General features: G+C 40.1%; 1 protein-coding gene across 2 annotated transcripts in view; it reads right to left on the bottom strand.

Annotated features, from left to right (window-relative positions):
- Positions 1 to 21,028, bottom strand: part of BACH2 (BTB and CNC homology 1, basic leucine zipper transcription factor 2) — a 359,621-nt gene that overhangs the window by 121,721 nt on the left and 216,872 nt on the right. Inside the window, exon 3 of one of the 2 annotated variants that reach the window (XM_011984419.1) lies at positions 12,631 to 12,710. The exons of the other annotated variant lie outside the window; for it this stretch is intronic. Within the exon in view, the coding sequence (XP_011839809.1) occupies positions 12,631 to 12,654 (24 nt within the window). The 5' untranslated portion in view covers positions 12,655 to 12,710. The remainder of the gene's footprint in view (positions 1 to 12,630; positions 12,711 to 21,028) is intronic. 2 annotated transcript variants of the gene reach the window in all.

Genomic DNA, 21,028 nt, shown 5'->3' with positions numbered 1-21,028 from the left:
ATAATAACGTGCTATAGAGGAAAAAAATAAGGCAGGGCAAGAGAAGTGAAGGATGTGGGTGGTGAGGTCCTGTTTTAAATACCACAGTCATGGAAGATCTCATTTAAGCAGATTCTAAATGAAGTGAGGGAGTAAACCATGCAGATACGTTGGAAAAGAGCCTTCCTGGCAGAAATAAACAGCCTGGTTCAATGGCCCTATAGCAGGAGTAGGCTTGGTGCTCTGATGACTCAAAAGGCCAGAGTGCCTGGAGGGTAGTGGCCAGAGAAAGCTGCAGAGGTAGTCAGGAAGTGAAGGGCATGCAGTTCGAGGTAGGAGTTTGGGTTTTATTCCAAGTGTTATGAGAAGCCAGAGCAGGCAAGTGATAGGATCTGATTTACACTTTAAAAGATTCCTTCGGCTTCCATATGGAAAATGGGTTGCTGTAGGGTCACACTGGAAGCAAGAAAGTATGTTAGGAGGCTCCTGCAGCAGTCTTGGTAAGCATGATAATGGACTGAACTAGGGCAGGAGCAAAAAAGTGGTGACAAAGTGCCTGGATTTGACAGGTAGAGCTGATGGGATTTGCTAGGGGATGTGGAGTGAGAGAATGGGAAGAGTTAATGATGGCACCAAAGATTTCAGCTTAAGTGACCAGATGAATGTGGGTGTCATTTATTGAAATAGGAAGCCCTAGGGGAGGATCAGGTGTGGGGGATGAGGGGAGAACAAGTGTTGGTTTTGGATATGACAACTCTGAGGAGTTGTTTAGACAGCCCTGTGGAGGTAAGCAACTGAACACAGCCTAGGGTTCAGGGCAGGGCTGATTCTAGAGAGATAAATTTGGGAGCCATTAGTATGGAGATGGTATTTAAAAGCCACAGACTGGATGAGATCACCAGGAAGTAAGCTCATGTGGGCTGAATGAATGAATAAGCAAGTTTATGCTCAGGAAGGAAACTGTTATCAGGCTGATACCATCTGACTCTACTGGACAAAGAGATAATAAATACTGGGATGAGAGGGCACAGAATTAATTTTTTTTCCCTGTCTACATAGCTAATCCAGACTTTTCCCTTAGATGCTCAGAAAAGCCTGCCTCCTAAATTATTGAGGACAAAGCGGACCACAGGACTCTCTGGAGCAGTTTCCATTGCTTGGCTTGTGTACAAGGTGTGTCAGCCTACTTCAGGTGTCTTGGTAACTAAGCACTTTTCTTGGTGAGCATCTTATTGCAGCATATTGTGCAGGCTGGAACCCATGAGAGTGAGTCCTTCAGGAAAGAAACGACATTAACAGATGTACACAACATGTCTCAAAGTAAGAAAGACGGGGCGGGGGGTAAGATCACAAATACAACATCTGTAACACTCCATACGTGCAACTTGTCATCTCTATTGAAGAAACAGGCAGGCAAGCTTCCACAACTAAGATAAAATAATCTTTGTCATAAATCCGAGATAAGTTGCATTGAATTTGAGGTAGTTAAGCTGTATTTCTCAAAAGTCAAAACCAAGTCAGTGGGTTCACCAAATTCTTTTGGTTACTTCAAATATCATATTACCAATACCAAAAACTTCTCAGGCCCATAGGGCTATAACCCCATGTAAAAACACTAAAAGGATGGTGATGCAAGAGGTATCCCACTGTGAAAAATTTCTTTTGCATACTTTCTAAAATTAATATTTCTTTCCAAATGCACAGGGTTTTGTCTGTCATTTATTTTGCTTTTTAATCACGAGGCACTAAAAGTTGGCACAGTTTTAAAGCCTCCAGCTTCTATGGACTTTTAAAATTTCCATTCATTCCCATAGCCTTACAGGCTTCTCTCCCCTAAAATCCATGAGGATTCTGTTCATATCTGCTCCCCTGCTCCACTGTGATCAAAGATATTCCTCTGTATCTCTGTGTAATCATCAAAACAGGAAATAAAGACCCCAAAACGAAGTCTCAGTATCTCCTGTCTTCCCCAGTGTCCCATTCATATCCGAAAGAGTGAAAGCTCTGTTTTAGAATGACTGCTGGCTGCCAATGAGAGCTCTGGATACCTTGAAGTGGATGAATGAAAACACACTCAAAGAAGAGCAAAGTTGTGTGGAAACTTGGAAACATGGAAAGATTCAGTCATTTAAGCTTTTAGGAAACATTTAGTGAGTGTCTACCACATGCCAGCCACTTTGCTAAGTGCTCGGTCACAAACACAGGCCTCTGGAGCTCATAATATAGTGGCTAACCAGACAAATGCCATCAAGGACAGATGAGACGCTTCCCAGCAATGGCAAAGCCTGAACTGAATTCTGAAGGAGGAAACAGAAATTATCTAAGAGAAGGCACAGAGAGAGATCAGTTAATATTTGTGGATCCCTAACTGTATTCTCCCTTGTAAGCTTGGTACTAGGTACACAAACATGAATACGGTACACCTCCTCCTCCAAAAGAGACAAAAGACAAAGTAGCTATTTTGAAATTTCAAAGGAGCTAGCTAGAAGCAGCATCCGATTTTTCTGGGTGACCCTATGGATGGTATCAATACAGAATGTACTAAGGCAGGAGCACACTGAAGAGTTGATTCCACAGGCTCTTTCAGAGGATTTTTTCCACAGACCTACAGAGACGCTTTTGTAAAAAAGTTCAAGTTTATGAGCATTCAAAAATGAATGCATCAGAACTACTACAATTAGGTGTGTGTGTTTTTTTCCACTGTAATTACAAGAATAAAGGGAAGGGTGAAGTTAAACCATATTCTTACGCCCAAGCAACTCATTAACAGAGGCCAAGCCCAGGCCTTGACCAATTGCCCATGTAATTTCTTTCTTTCTTTTCTTTTTTTTTTGAGACAGAGTTTTACTCTTGTCACCCAGGCTGGAGTGCAATGGCGTGATCTCGGCTCACTGCAACCTCTGCCTCCGGTTTCAAGTGATTCTCCTGCCTCAGCCTCCCGAGTAGCTGGGATTACAGGCATTTGCCATCACGCCTGGCTAATTTTTGTATTTTTAGGGCTTTCACCATGTTGGCCAGGCTGGTCTTGAACTCCTGACTTCAGGTGATTCGCCTGCCTTGGTCTCCCAAAGTATTGGGATTACAGGCGTGAGCCACTGTGCCCGGCCTGCCCATGTGACTTCTACAAACCTTTATCCTCTTGGTGCTTTGAGGAAATTATCAGGGATAGGGAGGCAGAGGTGGGAGGGGCCTATAATGTAACTGTTCTGTGCCATACAGTCAGGTTCCTTTCTGGTTACTGGTGAGAAACCAATGTCAGCTAGAGTTATACTGGCACATCCATGATCCTGGAAAGGCCTTGGAAAGGCTGAGACAGGCAAATGCTTCTCCACAGATGCCCTACCCACCTCATTCATTCTCTTGGATGTCAGTGCTCTTCTGTTGACAGAACCTACACTTCATGCCCCGTTTCCCCGAATCACTTCTTTCCTCTACTCATACAGTATCCTTGATGAAGCTAAGCACCTTCGAGCGTTCAGAGTTTTTGAAAGCTGTGACTGTCTTACAATCACCCATCCTGATGTTCCTAGGAGTATTTATATTCTGAGGGTGAGTTAAGTTAGTGGATAATTGTGGAAAAGAAAGGCCTTGTCAGTGCCTCCTGTAGAGTCACACCATTAATCCCTGAGGTAAGCAGGGCCTGAGTTCTCTCCAGCATACCCCCAAACCAGAACTTGGGTTGGCACTCCACTTTATTTTCTGAAGTTATGGATCTTAGGGCTGGCAAACACAATCCCAGACAATTGATTCTCAAAGGTCTCAAATCATCTGGTGTCTAAAGGGCTCAGCTAGGGGCTCCCCTGAAAGTCTCTCGGTAAATCTCTCCTTAGTGTTAAAGATTTGAAATAAAACCTGAAGCAAACAAAGCACCTGTCTAGACGGTAAGAGGCCTGACTCATATTCCATTCTATTACTGACTTGTGATGACTGGAAATTCAGTCATAGCTTACCTGTGGCATATTCCATGAAGTGGATATAATAACTGAGATTAGTTCCAGATTTAGGTCTTTCTATTTGTATTTTATTTATTTATTTAGAGACAGGGTCTCACTCTGTTGCACAGACTGGTGTGCAGTGGTGTGATCATAGTTCACTGCAGCCTTGAATTCCTGGGCTCAAGGAATCCTCTTGCCTTGGCCGCCTGAGTAGCTAGAACTACAGGTGTGCGTAACCATGTGCAGCTAATTTTTGTGTTTTTCGTAGAGACAGGGTCTCACTATATTGCCCAGGCTAGTCTTGAACTCTTGGCCTCAAGCAATCCTCCTGCCTCAGTCTCCCTTGGGCCTAAGCCTTCATGCTGCCATGGCATGTCATCACATGGTATTTCATGCTTGTTTCAACCAGGAACCAGGGCAAAAGAAAGGTCTTTGGTGTCAATGTAATACGAAACTTTGTGCTCATTTGCCATTGTGGCAGTTCCTAGGAAAGATCCTAAGAACTTCTGGGCAAAAGGCTGAAGACATATAATGGTTTCTTGGGAATTGAGGGTTGAGGTAAACATTTCTAAAATGTACAAAAAAGTTAATTTTGAAAATCTGCTGCTCATTTGTTATAACTTCAGAGTTTCAATTTTAATTATTTTAAAAATTCCCTCTAACAAGCACACTTTCTGAATGACTACTGCCTCATCATTTGGCAGTCAACTCTTGAAACCTTGGCACTCTGAGCAATAATTAGGAGTATGTCTTAATGTGCATCCATTGAGTTAGTTTGCCTGGGAAGAAGCTGAAGGATGTAAGTTACATTTTTGGCTCTAACACTCACTAGCTCTTTAGATTTGTAACAGCTCTTGCTTACCTTCAGATGCTTTTTCTGTAAAGAGGGGTAAACAGAACCCAACTTGTAGGGTTCTAGTGAGGACTGTGTTAATGTAAGCAAAATGGGGAACTCAAAAGTTCCTTTTGTTGTTATACAGAGGATCCAGAGTAAGCAAAAAATAGTTAGTTGCAGCTATGAGGCCATCTGATGAGAAATTATGAAAAATCAACTCTATATGCACCACCTCAATCTGATCCAATCATTCCATAAACATTTATTGAGTGCTTAGATGCCAAGTTATTATTTTAAGTTTTGTAGACATAGTTACTGTATTTAACAGGACAGATAAGGTCCCTACATTCTCAGGTCTTATATTCTAGCTGGGAAAAACAGACAATAAATGTGTGTAAGTAAACAGTAAACTATCAAGTAGCGATAAGTGTTATAAAAACAAAATAGGGTGCTATGATAGGAAGTCACTGGGTGACTACGGATGACAGACCTCTCTGAGGTCATGACATTTAAACTGAGATCTCAATGACGTGAAGGAGAGAGCCACAGGAGGGCCTCTGGCAATGAATCTCTGTGTGGTCTGTGGAACCCCTGGGAATCCCGAGACCCCTTCAGAAAGCCAATGAAGTCAATTCTGTTTTCATGGTCATACTAAGATGCTATATGTCTTTTTCATAGTGTTGACATGAGCACTGCTGGTGCAAACGTAATGGTGGGTAAAAATGCTGGCATCTCAGTATGAAACAAAGCAGTAGCACCAAACTATCAGTTCTTCACTACCATATACTCACCATAAAACAGGGTGCCAGTTTCACTTATAAAGGAACTTGATCAAGCAGTAAAAATTATTATTTGTACTAAATCTCAACATATAACATTAACATTATCAAATCTCAACATATAACATTAACATATAACATTATCTCAACATATAACATTAACACTCTGTGTGACAAAACAAGATGTGCACATAAAGTACTTTTGCTGCATACCAAAGTATGATTGTCATCTCAAGGAAAAGCATTTGTGGCATTAAGTGGCAAGCTGCACAAATCACTCTTTTCAGAGAACACCATTTTTACTTGAAAGAATGACTGACAAACGAAGGTTACTCAGACTTGGGTATTTGGGAGATATTTTCTTGAAATTGAACAAGGTGAATGAGCTGTCACTTCAAGGAAAACAACTGACAGTATTTGTTGCCAATGATAAAATCTAAGCTTTCAAATAAAAATCAGATTTTTGGAAAATGTGTATTTCCTACTGTGAGCTTGGCAGCTTCCCCAAATTTGAAAGGCTTTTCTGATAAGACTGATGGTAACATTAATAGGTGACTTTTTTTGAACATTAAGATAGTGTCATCATTTTGAAGATCTGTGTAAGTTGATAAAGCAACATGTTCCAATCACACAAAATCATACTCGGTAAAAGATGTGATGTGCAAGGTAGAGTAATGAATTTTAATATAATGGAGTTTGAAAAGTTCATTGATCTGGCTTTAGATTCGATATTGCAACTAACTTTTAAGAAGTTACCACTTGTCGAATTTTAATGTAGTATCAAAGAAGAACATCCAGAATACTTGAAAAACCTATTAAAATAACTCTATCCTTGTCCAAATACGCACATGTGTGAGGTTGAATTTTTTCATATAATGAAACCAAAATGACATATTACAAGATTGAACACTAAAAGAGATATTAGAATTTAAATGTCTTCCAGTATGCTGGACATTAAAGGAATTGGGGAAAATACAAAACAATGCCATTCTTTTCACTGTTGTTTTATCTTGAAAAATATACTTTTTCATAAAGATATGTTATTCATGTTAACATGTAGTGGGCTTATTATTGTGATTTAAAAATTAATAGATACTTTAAATGTTTGGTTTTAATTTCTCATAAGGTAAATATAAATAGATAAAACCCAAATAAACGAAAGCTCTTTGGGGTTCTTGGTAATTTTTTTTTTTTTTTTTTGGAGGCAGAGTCTTGCTCTGTCACCCAGCCTTGAGTGCAATGGCACGATCTTGGTTCACTGCAACCTCCATCTCCTGGGTTCAGGCAATTCTCTCCTGCCTCAGCCTCCCAAGTAGCTGGGATTACAGGTGCCTACTACCATGCCCAGCTAATTTTTGTAGTTTTAGTAGAAATGGAGTTTCACCATGTTGACCAGGCTGGTCTTAAACTCCTGACCTCAGGTGATCTGCCCACTTCGGCCTCCCAAAGTGCTGGGATTATAGGCATGAGCCACCATGCCCAGTGGTAATGTTTCAGAGTATAAAGGGGTTCTGAAACCAGATTAAACAATACAATTTTAGTTTATTTAGGTCTTGCATAAGTTCTGTTAGATTTGTTCTGAGGTACTTAAATTTTTGTTGTTATTATCAATAACTTTTTAAAAATTACTTTTCCATTACTGGTGTATAAGGCAATTAATTTTTATTGATATATATTGTATATTGATCTTATATCCAGCCACTTTGCTAAACTTTCTCACTGGACTTATTCTTTTGCATCAGTCTTACTATTAGTACAGGGTTGGCAAATTATGATCTGTAGACTAGATACAGTCTACCATGTTTTTAAAACAATATTTTATAGGAACAGAGCTATATCCACCCATTTACATATTATCTATAGCTGCTTTTGCACTATACTGGCAGAGTTGAGTAGTAGTGAGAGAGACTATATGGCCCACAAAGCCAAAAATATTTACTATATGCCTTTTTACAAAAAAAAGGTTACCAAACCCTGTATTATGAACTCCACTCATAGAACTAACTTTTGGCTCTGTTGATACCCTATATAGTATTTAAAATTTCAATTTAATTAATTCTGTTCTCATCTTTATTCATCCTTTCTTTGTCGTTCATCTTTTTTTTAACCTTCTCAAAGTTAGCTTCTTAATTTTCACTTTTTCCTTTTCCAGTAACAAACCTGCATGTTTAGCACATGTATCCCAGAACTTAAAAGTAAAATAAAAAATAAAAATAAAAAAACATATGAGACTATAAATTTTCCTCCAAGTACAACTTTTACTGTATCCCACAAGTTTTGATACATCATATTTTCATTATCATTCAATTCTAAGTATTTTAAATTTTCCATTATTACATCTTTGATCAAAGAATTATTTTAAAATGTTAAAAAATTTCCACATATAAGGGGAATTTTGGGAGGTTTATGTTTTAGCTACTGAATTCTAATTTAATTGTATTATGATCAGATAATGTGGTCATTATATTGATTCTTGGAAATCTGTTGAGACTTGTTTTAGGGGCGTAGTATAAGGGCAAGTTTTGTAATTCTTCCTTGTGAAGAACACATATATTCTTAATTGTTTGATGCAAGATTCTATGAATCAAACTATTTAGTTGTACTGTTTCAATTTTATATACCTTTACTAATTATTTGTTATGTGCTTGACCAAGCAATAACTTGGAGAAATGTGAAATTTCTCTATAGTTTTATTAATTTTTGTTTTACGTTTTGATGCTATATAGAAATGTTATACCTTTCCAATGAATTAAAACCTTATCAATATGTAGTGCTCTCTCTACCTTGATTAATGTTTTATGTCTTAAAGTCTTCTATCTATCTATCTATCTATCTATCTATCTATCTATCTATCTATCTATCTATCTATCTATCATCTATTTATTTATTTATTTTTGAGAGACAGGGTCTTTCTCTGTCACCTAGGCTGGAGTTCAGTGGCATGATCTTGGCTCACTGCAACCTCCGCCTTCTGGGTTCAAGCGATTCTTATGCCTCAGCCTCCTGAGTTGGGATTACAGGTGCAGGCCAGCATGCCTAGCTAATTTTTTGCATTTTTAGTAGAGACAGGGTTCCGCCATGTTGGCCAGGCTGGTCTCGAACTCCTGGCCTCAAATGATCTGCCTGCCTTGGTCTCCCAAAGTGCTGGGGTTACAGGCATGAGCCACCATACCGAGCCCTTAAAGTCTATTTTGACTGATATCAACAAAACTACTTTAGCTGCCTTTTGATTGGTATTTGCTTGAATATGTTTTCCATCCCTTTACTTTTGATCTTTCTTTGTCTTTCTGTGTTAAAGGTATATTTTTCTAAACACTGTATAGCTGAATTGGTATTACATTTTAAAAAAAAAATCTTAATTTTTACTCTATTTTTTAGCCAGAAAGTTTAGGCTATTTACATATATTGTGACTGCTGATATATTTGTATTTGTTTTTATAATATTATTTTCTATTTGTCCTACTTTCCTATGCTTTATGCATTTTTTCTTTTTTCTTTTTTGAACATCAGGCTTAGAAGTTATATACTAGTTCTTTTCTTTTAGCAGTTACCCTTGAAATCCAAAATTAGTACTTTAACCCCTTCAGAAAAAAAGGACCTTATAATGCAAACTCTGATTATCTCCTTCCTCATATATAGGGAGTTTTACACAGTATTTTAAACCAGCAATATTTGTTTAGATTTGCCTACATGTTTACCGATTTCTTTGCTTACCATTTCTATTTTTCAGACCTTTTGCTCTTTTCTTCTTTCTGAAGTATATGCTTTTTCTTTTTTTTTCTTTTAAACAGACAGGGTTGTGCTTTGTCATCCAAGTTGGAGTACAGTGGTGTGATCAGGGCTCACTGCAGTCTTCAACTCCCGTGCTCTAGTGATTCTCCCACCTCAGCCTCTTGAGTAGCTAGGACTACAGGTATACATCACCCATTTGGCTATTTATTTATTCTTGTAGAACCAGGGTCTCACTGTGTTGTGCAGACTGGTCTTAAACTGGCCTCAAGCAATCTTCCTGGCTTGACCTCCCAAAATGCTGGGATTACAAGTGTGTGTCACCATACCCAGCCTGAAGTATATTCTTTGAAGTTCCTTCAGTGTAAGTCTGCTGGTGGTAAACTCCCTTAGGTTTTGTATGTCTGAAGAAAATATTTCACTCTCATTTTGAAGGTTATTTTTGCTGAAAACACAATTTAAGTTGAAAATTATTTTCTCTCAGAACTTTGAAAATATTTTACTGTCTCCTGGATTTAGTCATTGCTGTTGAGAAGTCTGCTGTCAGTCTAAGTATTGTGCCTTTGTGGATGTGGCCTGTTTTCCCTATGGCTTCTTTTAAGAGAGCTGTCTTCAGTGATTTACAGCATAAAAAGTTGTGAATGCTTATTTGTCTTTTTAGATACACTGCTTCCTGTATCTCTGGATCAGTATTTCTCATCTTATTGAAAAATTCTGAGCCACAATCTCTTTAAACATTGTCTCATCTCCATTCTGCATATTTTTGTTCCCTTTGACCCTCTAAATAGGCTTATGTTAGGCTTGCTTATTCTGCCCTCCAAACTTATTAACCTCTCTTCCTTACAGTTCCATCTCTTTGTCTGTTTGTGCTCCATTGCATGAAACTATTTGTTTTATTTTCCAGTTCATTAATTAATCCATTACGAAAAAGCTTATCCACTAAATTTTTTGATAATTACTTTTTTATTACTGAAGGTTTTCTTTAGCTCTTTTTCAAAAGTGCCTGGTGATTGTGATAGACCACTGTTGTTCACCATTTTTGTATTCTATATTTAAGTTAATTTTTCTTTATATAAGGTAGTCTAGTTTCTTCTTAGCTGATAATTCAAACATCTAAAGTCCTTGGTGAGGAAGGAGTAATCAATACATTAATGCTACTTTTGCTGACTTTCACTCATGGTGGTTTGTTTCCTTGTTTGATAATCTTTTTTGAAAGCTCAAGATCCTAATCTGTGAAAAAAACTAGAAGCCTAAATTACATTTGCTTTTTCTGGAATTTAGTGGTACTACCAACCTGGGCTATTTTATCTCCCTTCTAGAATCCCAGGCTTAAACTGGGGGAGTTGCAGTACAGTCCCCATTTGCACCCCCACATGACCATCACACACAAACACAAGTGATGGGTAAGTCTGCCTTTTCTGGCTTGATTACCGTTGACATATATGCACTTAGCTACTTGTATTTTTTTATTAGGTATTTTCATTACTTCCTAGGAGTTCTAAAATGCAACAGAGATACCCCTTGGAGTACAAAGTCTGTTATACTGGCAGAAGAGGAGGTCCTCTTTAAAAGTTTTTAGAAAGTAGGAGAGTCACATCTGATTGTAGATTTTGAAGAGCTTTTTCTGGATTCTCTGTAGGAATGAACTGCAGGGAGGCAGGAATGAAAGCAGAGCCAGGTAGGAGGCTAATGTAGTAGTTTAGGTGAGAAACTGAAGCAACATGTCTGAGAGAGGTAGCAGAAGAGATAGAAAGAGGTGAAATGACTTGATATCTGATTGGGCATAAAACAGTAGGAGTTTTTGATAGTTTGGACGTGGAAGGTGAGGTACAGGACCCCTGGCTGATGGCTGATGGTGTCATTTACTGAGATAAGAATAATTGGGAGATGGACAGTTTCCAGTGTCTGTGTAGGTTAGGGCCTGGGTAGAAGTTAAGAGTTCTGTTTTGGATATGTTAAGTTTGAAATGATTATCAAACATCCAAGTGGACATGTCAAGTACCCTGTTGCATATATAAGTCTGATATTTAGGGAAGAGAGCTGCGCTGAAGATATAAATTGGGGAGGTGTTGCCATAAAGGTTTGGAAGCAGAGGAGATAACAAGTGAGAGGGCAGAGAGAAAACATAGGGACAGCCTGAGCCCCAGGGCACATCAATTCAGAAACTAACAGAGGAGGAGACAGCAGCGGTGACTGAGAAGGAAAAAAAAATCCAAGAGAGGAGCTGTCATGGAGGCTCAGAGAAAAGTGGGTTCCAGGAAGAAGGGAGTGATTGACTGTGCTGGAAGCTATTGAGAAGCTGAGGAAGATGAGGCGACAAGGTGGTAACTGGTAGCTTTGATCTGAACAGTTCTGGTGAAGCAGTGGTGTCAGAGACTTTAATGGAGTATGTCAAGGATAACAGGAGATGAGTCTAGATAATACCTATAGACAAGAAGTTCGAAGTGTTTTGTGTGAAAGGGAGCAGTAAAGTGCAGTAGAAGCTAAAGGAGAATGTGACATAAGGAAGTCTTGTTCTGGGGAAATATTAAAGATTTTTTATGCCAATGGGAAAAATTTAGTGCAAAGGGAGAAACTGATCATGCAGGAAAGAAAGGGAATATTTTCAGGGAAAATATTCTTCAAAAGATTAAGCACCTGTAAGTCTTTAAGAGGTGATGTGAAACATGTGCGTGGCGTGAGTCATCCATATGACCTACAAGACAGAAGGGCTAGGACACCTATATTACATAAGGACTTGGGGGCTGAGTAATCTTTATTCACCAAGTTCTCATGAAGTCTACTCCACCCTACCTTCAAATTTACCCATTTCACAGCAGCTAGAGGTAGAAACTATAGAACATATCTGATAATTATGATCCAAAAGTGTTTGGGTAGTTATAAAAGTAGGTGATTAACTCAATATACAGCTAAAGGGGTCTTACAAAATTTCCTAGTTTGGTCTCTATCCACTTTAGGCAACTGAATCCTAAAGGTCTTAGAATGGACACCTCACTATCCCTTGGGAATTACTTCTAGGATGCTATCACCATGCAATGTGTCTAGCACAAATAGCAATTTCCTCTTGTTTTGTGATTAATGGTCATAGGATACAGCTGAACTGTAATTTTCTTCACCCAAAGACCTTTATGTACTAGAAATTTACTTTTTCTTCTCTAAGCCAAACAACCTCTTTCTCTTGATTTTCCTTTACAGATCTTATTTTGTATCATTTGGCTAGTCTTCTTGACTCTTTTCCTTCTCTCCAACTGTTTTTTTTTTCCCCTAAAGTGTAGTGACCAGCAATTAAGAAACTACTCAAATAAAGTCTGAATAATCCTGAGAGCAGTGTGGGTATTTCAACATGTCTCCCTTAGACAGATGAAAGGCTGACCTGGCTCTGCCAAGACTTGAACATATTCCAGTTCCTGCTGATCTGGGAAGTCTCTTCCACTTGCGTTTTTCTTCTTTTACCTGGCAATTTGAATAAAATGAAAATACAACCAGATGTATATGGAAAAGAGTTTTCAGTGTACCTGTTCTTTAAAACAAGCTTGAGCTTTATGTAAAAGTCAAAATGTGCACATACCAATTCCTTCTAAAATGTAACAAATATCTAAATATACCAATAAAATGTTTTGTCTCTCAACTGCATATTCCACAAAGTATTTCTTAAAATCCAAAAGCAAGTATTCAGATGAGGTAATTAATTAAGTGAAGTGTTGGGTTTGGAAAGCCTTCTACTATTTTGAGGCTAATGATGGTTGAGAAACTCCTATGGGAGTGTGTGTGTGACAGAGATTCTGCCTGCTAATTACTTCCCAAGAAAAATCTAAGCATCCAACAATCATTCTAATTTTTCCTAAGCAGCATGAAATATCACATCACATTACATTATGTTATGCCAAGTAACAGGATGTTCTTGGGGCAACATGACAAAACAATGCAGCTGGGAAAAACAAATTGAAAGGCCAAGTGATGTGCATATAGTTTTGGGTAGGTAGTGCTATAAAAAGAAAGAAAAAGGTGCACACTGATAATAAGAGGTGACTTACAGATTTTGATACCCACAGGTGATTTTAGGAAGGCAGCTTTGTTTTCACCGTAAGATTTATGCTCTAAGCTTTGGCTCTTTTACTTACATTTGTTTCACTCTGAAAAAGCACTGGAGTCCTTTTGAACTTCAATTTTTTCCTCTGTAAAATGGGAATACTACTACCCACCCTACCTCTTTCATATAGCTGTTGTGAGATTCTAATGCCTGGTATATTTAGGTGTTTTATAAATGTCTAATTGGATACCGATAGATATCTGAACTGGATTTAATATTCTGTATGTCACAGATTCCAGTCTGTACATTTTTCACTTAATGATATTTCAGAAGGAAGTATATCTTACTGCTGGTGGCTTATATTTTAATCAATTTTTTTTCTTTCTTGGTAGTACATAATATATTTAAACCAATGGCCTCTTAGAAATATACCTAATGTAAATGATAAGTTAATGGGTGCAGCACACCAACATGGCACACGTATACATATGTAACAAACCTGCACGTTGTGCACATGTACCCTAGAACTTAAAGTATAATAATTTAAAAAAAAAGAAATATGGCAAATAAAAGAGTTGGGAAATGGCAAAAGCACTATGCAAATATCAGTTATTCATTCAGAAAACGAGATTTTACCAAAAGTATCCTTTATGCAAGGCATTCAGAAGGAAAAGAAAATGAATAAGACTGGGTCCTTAATCTCAAGAAGAGTGCAATGCATGAAATGCATGACTCAGGATAACTCAAATGCCAAACAGAATGTGATATGTGCCATTTGAGCAGCATTCCCAACTTGGTACCCTGTGAATGCAGAAGAGGAAATAACTTTTAGTAGGGTCAACCAGGGAAGCAGCATGGAGGAGGTGGCATCTGGCCCGGCCTTGACAGATGCATAGTATCGTAACAGGCACATATGGGAAGGGGAGATACCCTACGCAGAGAGGACAAGTGAGGCATGGACACAGGATGCACAGTGAATATTCTGAGGAATATGGTCCAGACAAGAAGCAGTCCAGACAAGAAGGAGCGTGGGGACTGTGATGGGTTGCTGGCTCTAGGATATTAGAGGTCTGGGCTCAATTTGGTGAATGCGTTAGGCTCCTGAGCAAGGAGCAGCCTGATAAAAGTGGGGCATTAGGAGCATGTGCAGGGGCACTGGTTAAGAAGAGGCTGGAAGCAGGGGCATCCTAAAGCAGGCCTTGTGCAGGCTTGAAAAGTCCAGCTAATGAGTGGGTAGTGGGGGTAGAAAGGAAATGACAAATGGATAGTAGAGCCATAGTTAAATGCTAAAGATCCTTAACGAGAATCCTAGAGAGAAAGCCCATTTCACAACTGGACAGAAAGGATGCACTGAATTGATGTTTGACTGTGTGCTCCTTGAGGATGAGAACTGCATGCTTTGTACATTGTTGTATCCCAGCACCTGGTACATGGTACTTATACAATAACTATTTAATATACTCCCTTCCTCCAAAAATTCTATTTATATTTTTAATTCAATTCAGCAAGCACGTAACTATCACGTGCTCGATGCCAGACACTGGGGTTGGGAAGAATGGGCTGATGTGGTGGACTGTTTTTCAAATGGCTACAATAATTTCTTCTTTACAGAGTCTTGGGCAGCCTCTCCAAAACTGACTCGGGTAGCCATAGGACTTGCTTTTATCAAAGGCATAACAGAAAACATGAGGTAAGCAGAAACTTTAAAAAAATAAAAAAGTCTGCACATTGATAAAGTAATGTGTTCCAGTCCAGACAGGTTTAATATGAAATCCTTGAGGCATGTCCAGCAGGCAGTTTGGTATAAAGCAGTAGGTCCTGCTGCCTTTTTTTTTTTTTTTTGACTCCAGAGGCCACCATATAAAGAATTCCAGGCTAGCCTGCTGGAGGATGAGAGAGCATGTGGAACAGAGATGAGTCATCTCAGGTGAGGCCTCCCCAGACCAACCATCCTCGAATGGGGGGCGGGGTAACAACCTTTTTCTTAAAGGACCAGCAGTAAATACTGTAGGCTTGTGGGCCATATGATCATACCCATTCCAACTACTCAGCCCTGCTGTTGTAGTGCGGAAGCAGCCATAGATGATATGGGAGTGGCTGAATTCCAATTCCTATTTACAAAAACAGGTGGCAGGCCTGTGGGCTATGGTTTGCTTACCTCTATCCCAGATTATTCAGCCCCAGTCTGAGCCAGTCCAAACCAGAACTGCCCAACCAATCCACAGAATCGTGAGAAATAATAAATGTTTGTGGTTTTAAGCCACTAAATTTGGAAGTGTTGTTACACAGCTAATGCTAACTGATGAAGCTGGTATAAAACACATAAAGCATACACCTTGTTTGAAGGCACTTAAAATCCACTTGTGGAAGCAGGACATGTGTGGGAAACATTTAAATAACCATAGAAGGCAATGTGACTAAATGTCAAAATGAAGGTTGCAGGAGAATTAGAATTATAAGGATTTATAAAAGGGAAAAGTTAGTTTGGACACACAAAAAACTTGGGCAGCATATCATGAAGAATGGGTAGAATATGACAGTTCCCTACACATTCCTGTTTCTTTTTCACTACTTTTCTTTATGCTGCCTACTTTTATGTCTACGTACCGCAGTAAACTGGACGCCTTCTGAGGGCAGGTCTTATTTTCTATTTTCTAGGTTCCCAGAGTCCAGTGCAGTGCTTGGTTCACAGCCAGGCTCAATATATACTTACTAAAGAAACAAATAAGCCCACAGCTGGAGAGGAGAAAGAGCATGTATGTGGAAAAATCAAACCTAATGATCAAAGAACACTGCATAGGAATTCGTGTGGTGCATTCGAGAGAGGCGACCAGTGGCTCAGGGACAGGAATGAGATTGGGGTAAGCAGAAGCTATAGCTGGCCAAGTGACTCTGGGTCATGGGTTGGGGGTGATGAGGCAAAGTGAAGGACCCTGACTTTCAGGGAGTTAAAGCCACATGTTACTGGAATATGTGACCTAGTTGACATTTATGAAGATGAGTTTGGTGGCAGAGGGTAGGGTGGATTCCAGGCAAGGAGAATAGTTAGGACAATTTAGTAATCCAGGAACAAGACAGCAGACTAGCCTGGGAGATGGTGGGAGTACCAAGGTGTCAGGTCCTGATAAACACCAAATAGAGCTGAGCATGTGCTTCAGCATAAACGACAGAAGAAAAGAGAGACATCTCAGGCATTCCTTCATGCCACATTTACTGGGTACAAGGTATTATTAAGTCATGTGTTCTCAGCCCATGAGGACACTCAATAGAACCATGTTACATTTGGAACCAAGATACATAAGGTCAAGGACCCCACTTTACTCATGGAGAAACACAAGACAACCAGGAACTGTGAGTGAGGCAGCTGCTAGAGCAGGCAGGGCACAAGCTTTGCAGTGACATACACAGCCTTACAGCCTGGCTCCATTCTTATTAGCTGTGTGATGTTGGACAGACCACGAACACCACTGATAATGGTATTCACCTTGCAGGCTGGTTGAGAATTATAGAAAGGGTGGGTAATGTACATAGCAGTCCCTGAATAGAGCAGGCACTCGTATGATTCACAATTACAATAAAAGCAATATGTAATAGGGAACACATGAATGGTATAATTTGAGTGTTGTAATAGGGCAGAGAAAGAAAAATAACTTTTGGCTGGGACAGTCACTTTGGATTTGAGAGTGAGAATAGCATGTGGTCTGGTGGCAAAAAATGAGGACGATTTTGACAAGTAGGGGAAAGGGGAAGGTTGTTCCAGGAAAAGAAAACGTTCTGTGGAAGGGAACAGAGATGAAAGACAGAGCCGCTCTTGTGGAGTGTGGTGGAATTTAGGTTGGCTGTTGCAAGGTGGAAGGTGAGGCTGGGAAGCAGGTTAGGGTCAGAGCGCAGAGTGGCTTGAATGCCAGGGAGAGGAGCTGGGATGTTACGCAGTAAGTAGTGAGGTGCTGCTGAAGGATCCTGAGTGGGCCAGTGACGCGATCAAACCCCAGGTGGCACTGCGAGTGTTGTGGAGGCAGGAGACACTCACACAAGGAGGGCACGAACAAGGTCAGGCATGCCCCTTCCAGGGAGTGGCCAGAGCCATGGCAGGAGAGGGCATGTGAGAGAGGATGCAGAGGACGAACTGGCCACATTGGGGAACAGTGAAGGTGGGGAGGGAGAGGGTGGAGCTGAAGTTCACTATGAAATGAGAACATAGACTGACTGACTCGCTGAACATAACTGACTGGCAGTTAAGCTGCCATTGAGCTTTGTTTGTTACGTGTTCAACACTTCCAAACGGTGGTAATCGGCTGTGCACAAGACATGGTTGCTTCTCCCCAGGCCAGGGGGTGTCACCAGACACATACGTTCTTTCAATGGAGGGAGATAATAGACTATGCATGCAGTGTGGTCACAGTGTATTTATCATTGTAGCTAGTCCCCAGAGTATACCACAGGACTTGACATATACTAGATGCTCAATAAATGTTTATTGAATTCATTCATTCACTCAACAAATATTTATTAAGCACCCAATCCATGTTGGGTGTAGTTCTAAGCACTGGGGATACATCAATGACTATAACAAATATTTCTGAGGTTCCTTGAGATCTCTGTGCATTCAGTTTACACCCAAAGCATAAACAAAATCACTTGGTATTCAAGAAATGCTTGGTATTTTTTTCCTCCAGAGTTAAAAGATCCTTATTCGGAAAAGTATCAAACATCTCATTTGGAATTAAGTTCAGAGCTTTTAAAAAATTGTGGAATTAATTTTGAGATTGAAATTAAACATGACATGCTATAGAATATATTCACTCAAGCAACCATTTAGGAAGACCTAACTTGTAAGCTCATCTCAGGCACCACTGAGTATAGCAGTGATGAATCAGAAAGTCCCTGTCCTCAAAGATCCTATGACATAATAATAAGGATAAAATAAAGACAAACACATTGCACGGTAACACAATGCTAGGATGCCCAAATATGTCTTGCTTTTTCTTTTCTCCTTGTCCTGCTTAAGAGGCTAGTTAGCCTCCACCAGGTATGCCCTTACTCTCTGCTTTACCTAGCTAACAAACTGGCACCTGTCACTTGCTGTCTACATCACAGCTGTTTGTGAATGTCTTAGGTCCTCTGCTAGATGGTGAACTCTGAGGGTGGGGTCTGGTTTTATTCAACTCTGCAGAGGCAGTGTGGGGGATACTAAACATAGGAACAAAGTATTGTGGAAACTCAGAGGAGTGAAACTTGAAAGCTCAAGTATCTTTGCATTGGTTTATGAAAAAAGGGCAAATGTAAATGTGTACTTGTGTGCAAGACAAAGGTCCAGATCATTTTCTGGTGAAAAGAAGAAAACTGCTTCTTTTTTAAAAGATGTTACAAGTTTCCTTTAAATAGAGTTTGGCAGCTGACGAAACCATGGACAGCAAATGACCTCGAGTGTTATGTGAGATTTTAGAAACAAATAAATGTACTGTGAAAAATAAAGCTAATGTCTTTATATTTCACAATAAAAGTCCTCACATAGCACCTTGGTTTTCAAAGTGCTTTTGCATATGTCTCTTCTCATGTAAATGTCAGGACAATGCCGGGGGGTCCACAAGGTAAGCATTTCTCTTCCTGTACCTCCCATGGAGACGCTGAGGCCCAGGGCTGCCGGTGAGTCACGAGCTGACCCAAGAGGCAAGAGCCATGGTCTTTCCCATAGTCAGTGGCTCCCAGAGAAACACCATGCTCCGAGTTGACCTAAGAGGCAAGAGCCATGCTCTTTCCTGTAGTCAGTGGCTCCCAGAGAAACACCATGCTCCGAGCTGACCCAAGAGGCAAGAGCCACGCTCTTTCCTGTAGTCAGTGGCTCCCAGAGAAACACCATACTCCATAAGAGGTGGGGAGAAGCAGTTTTTTTGTTGTTGTTTGTTTCCTTGGAAAGGAAGAAATTCAGCTTTCTGACCTAAAAATTAGAAATGACTGGAGTGGTAAAAGTTATTCTGCTAAGTAAAAATCAACATAGCTAAGTGGGAGAAAAACCAGAAGAAATTCTACATATTCTAAGGGATGCACCTGGAGAGTGTGTGGCTTCCGTTCTGACTTTTATATGGATGAGGATAATTAGCACTGCTTTCCTGTAAACTGTATTCAAATTTCCACAAGCAGCAATGCTCCCCTGGATTCGCGCTGTCATCATTAAATCACACTTACAGCATGTACCAGTTTACACCCCGGCACTAAGTAAAATACAATTTCCTTTCTTCCTTTGATTATTTTTCCTTCCTTCCTTCTTTCCTTCCCTCTGTCTTTCTGCTTTTACTGTTACTCACACATTTACTGAACTAGATCTCATGAGGATTCCTGGGCATCCACAGATGAATGAGCCACAGTTCCTGATGCTCGAGTCACAGACTAGGATGGGAGGAAGCCTGAAGGCGGGATCGTATCACTCACTTCAGTGTGTGCCCCACAGTCCGCTGCTGGGTCTGAGACAAGGACTTGGTTCCTGAACACTGAGTGGATGGATGGAAGGATGGATGAGATGCCTGTATCCGGATGGCAGTGTTCCAATTTCTGACTCAGTAAAACAGTTGAAATTTCTCCTCCCCTTCCCGTTGCTTTTTCTGTTTCAGCAACCCCCTTTCAATGAGAGAGGATGTGAACAAGAGAATCAAATTGGCATTCTGAAGCTCTTTATTTAAAGGCACGTATTTAGCAATTTGCTATGTCTGAGTTAATATATGGGTTAAGTTCCCTGTGAATGACACTCTCCTAACTTTAGCAACGTCATAAAGACAATCAGTTGCTGTGTGTCTGGCAAGTTAATGACTACAAGCCCAAGGGATGCAAGAATGGGAAAATGTTAACGTAAAAAAAAAAAGACTTTAAGCAAATGCAGAGGAAAATGGAAAAGGACTCACCACTCCCTCCCCAAAATGCTGCATATAACATCTTGTTTTGAACAAAAAAGTTACTGAGAATATTATTTTAAACTTTGTGCTCATTAGAATAATCCTTTACAGAATGCAGACAAGGCGGCGATTAGGGAAATTAGCGGGAGATAAGGAAGAAAAGAGTATTAGGAAAAGATGGAAGCAGAAGAGGAAGGAAGAAGAAAAAGCAGAGAAGACGACTCCATGTTAAGGTGACAGGGAAGCAGGAGAGGAATGCGAGCATGAGGTCAGGTATGCAGGCAGGTAAAAGAGAACCTTCCGAGAACCTGACTGGCAGAGGTGGGTGAGAAAGGACACTCCTCTACTGTCTTCCTCAGCTCCAGAGGGTGGAGGCTGACAACACGATCATCTACTCTGTGGCAGGTACTCTGCTGGGGACTTTTATATATAACATTTTATTTACTCATCCAGTTCAAAGGCACCTGCAAGGAAGGAAATTATGTCCATCGTACTGGTGACAAAACTGAGTTCAGAAGTTGTCGGTCGAGGAGCAGGGGCTCTGGACAAGCAACCACCTACAGACAGCACATTGCCATCCACAAAGGACTCCTTCATCTTCCTTAAACCTCAGCAATTCTGTGAAGTGAACAATATCATTTCCATTTTGCATGGCAAGAAATGCAGGCTTTGAGGGAGCCACTCACACAGCTAGCAAGAGACCAGGAAGCACATGGACTGGGACTTGATCCAATGCTCCTTCTGTTTCACTGAACAGCCTCCTTGAGGAAGTAGCTGGCTCCCTTCTTTTCACCCCATCCCCAGCTTTATCCTGTAGCCTGTGGCCAGATGACTGCTGAGTACCAAGCCAAGCA

This window comes from Mandrillus leucophaeus, unplaced genomic scaffold (assembly GCF_000951045.1).
Source record: "Mandrillus leucophaeus isolate KB7577 unplaced genomic scaffold, Mleu.le_1.0 Scaffold268, whole genome shotgun sequence".
Taxonomy (NCBI): Eukaryota; Metazoa; Chordata; class Mammalia; order Primates; family Cercopithecidae; genus Mandrillus; species Mandrillus leucophaeus.
The sequence above is the reverse complement of the archived record's forward strand: the minus strand, read 5'-3'. Positions and strand labels throughout refer to the sequence as shown.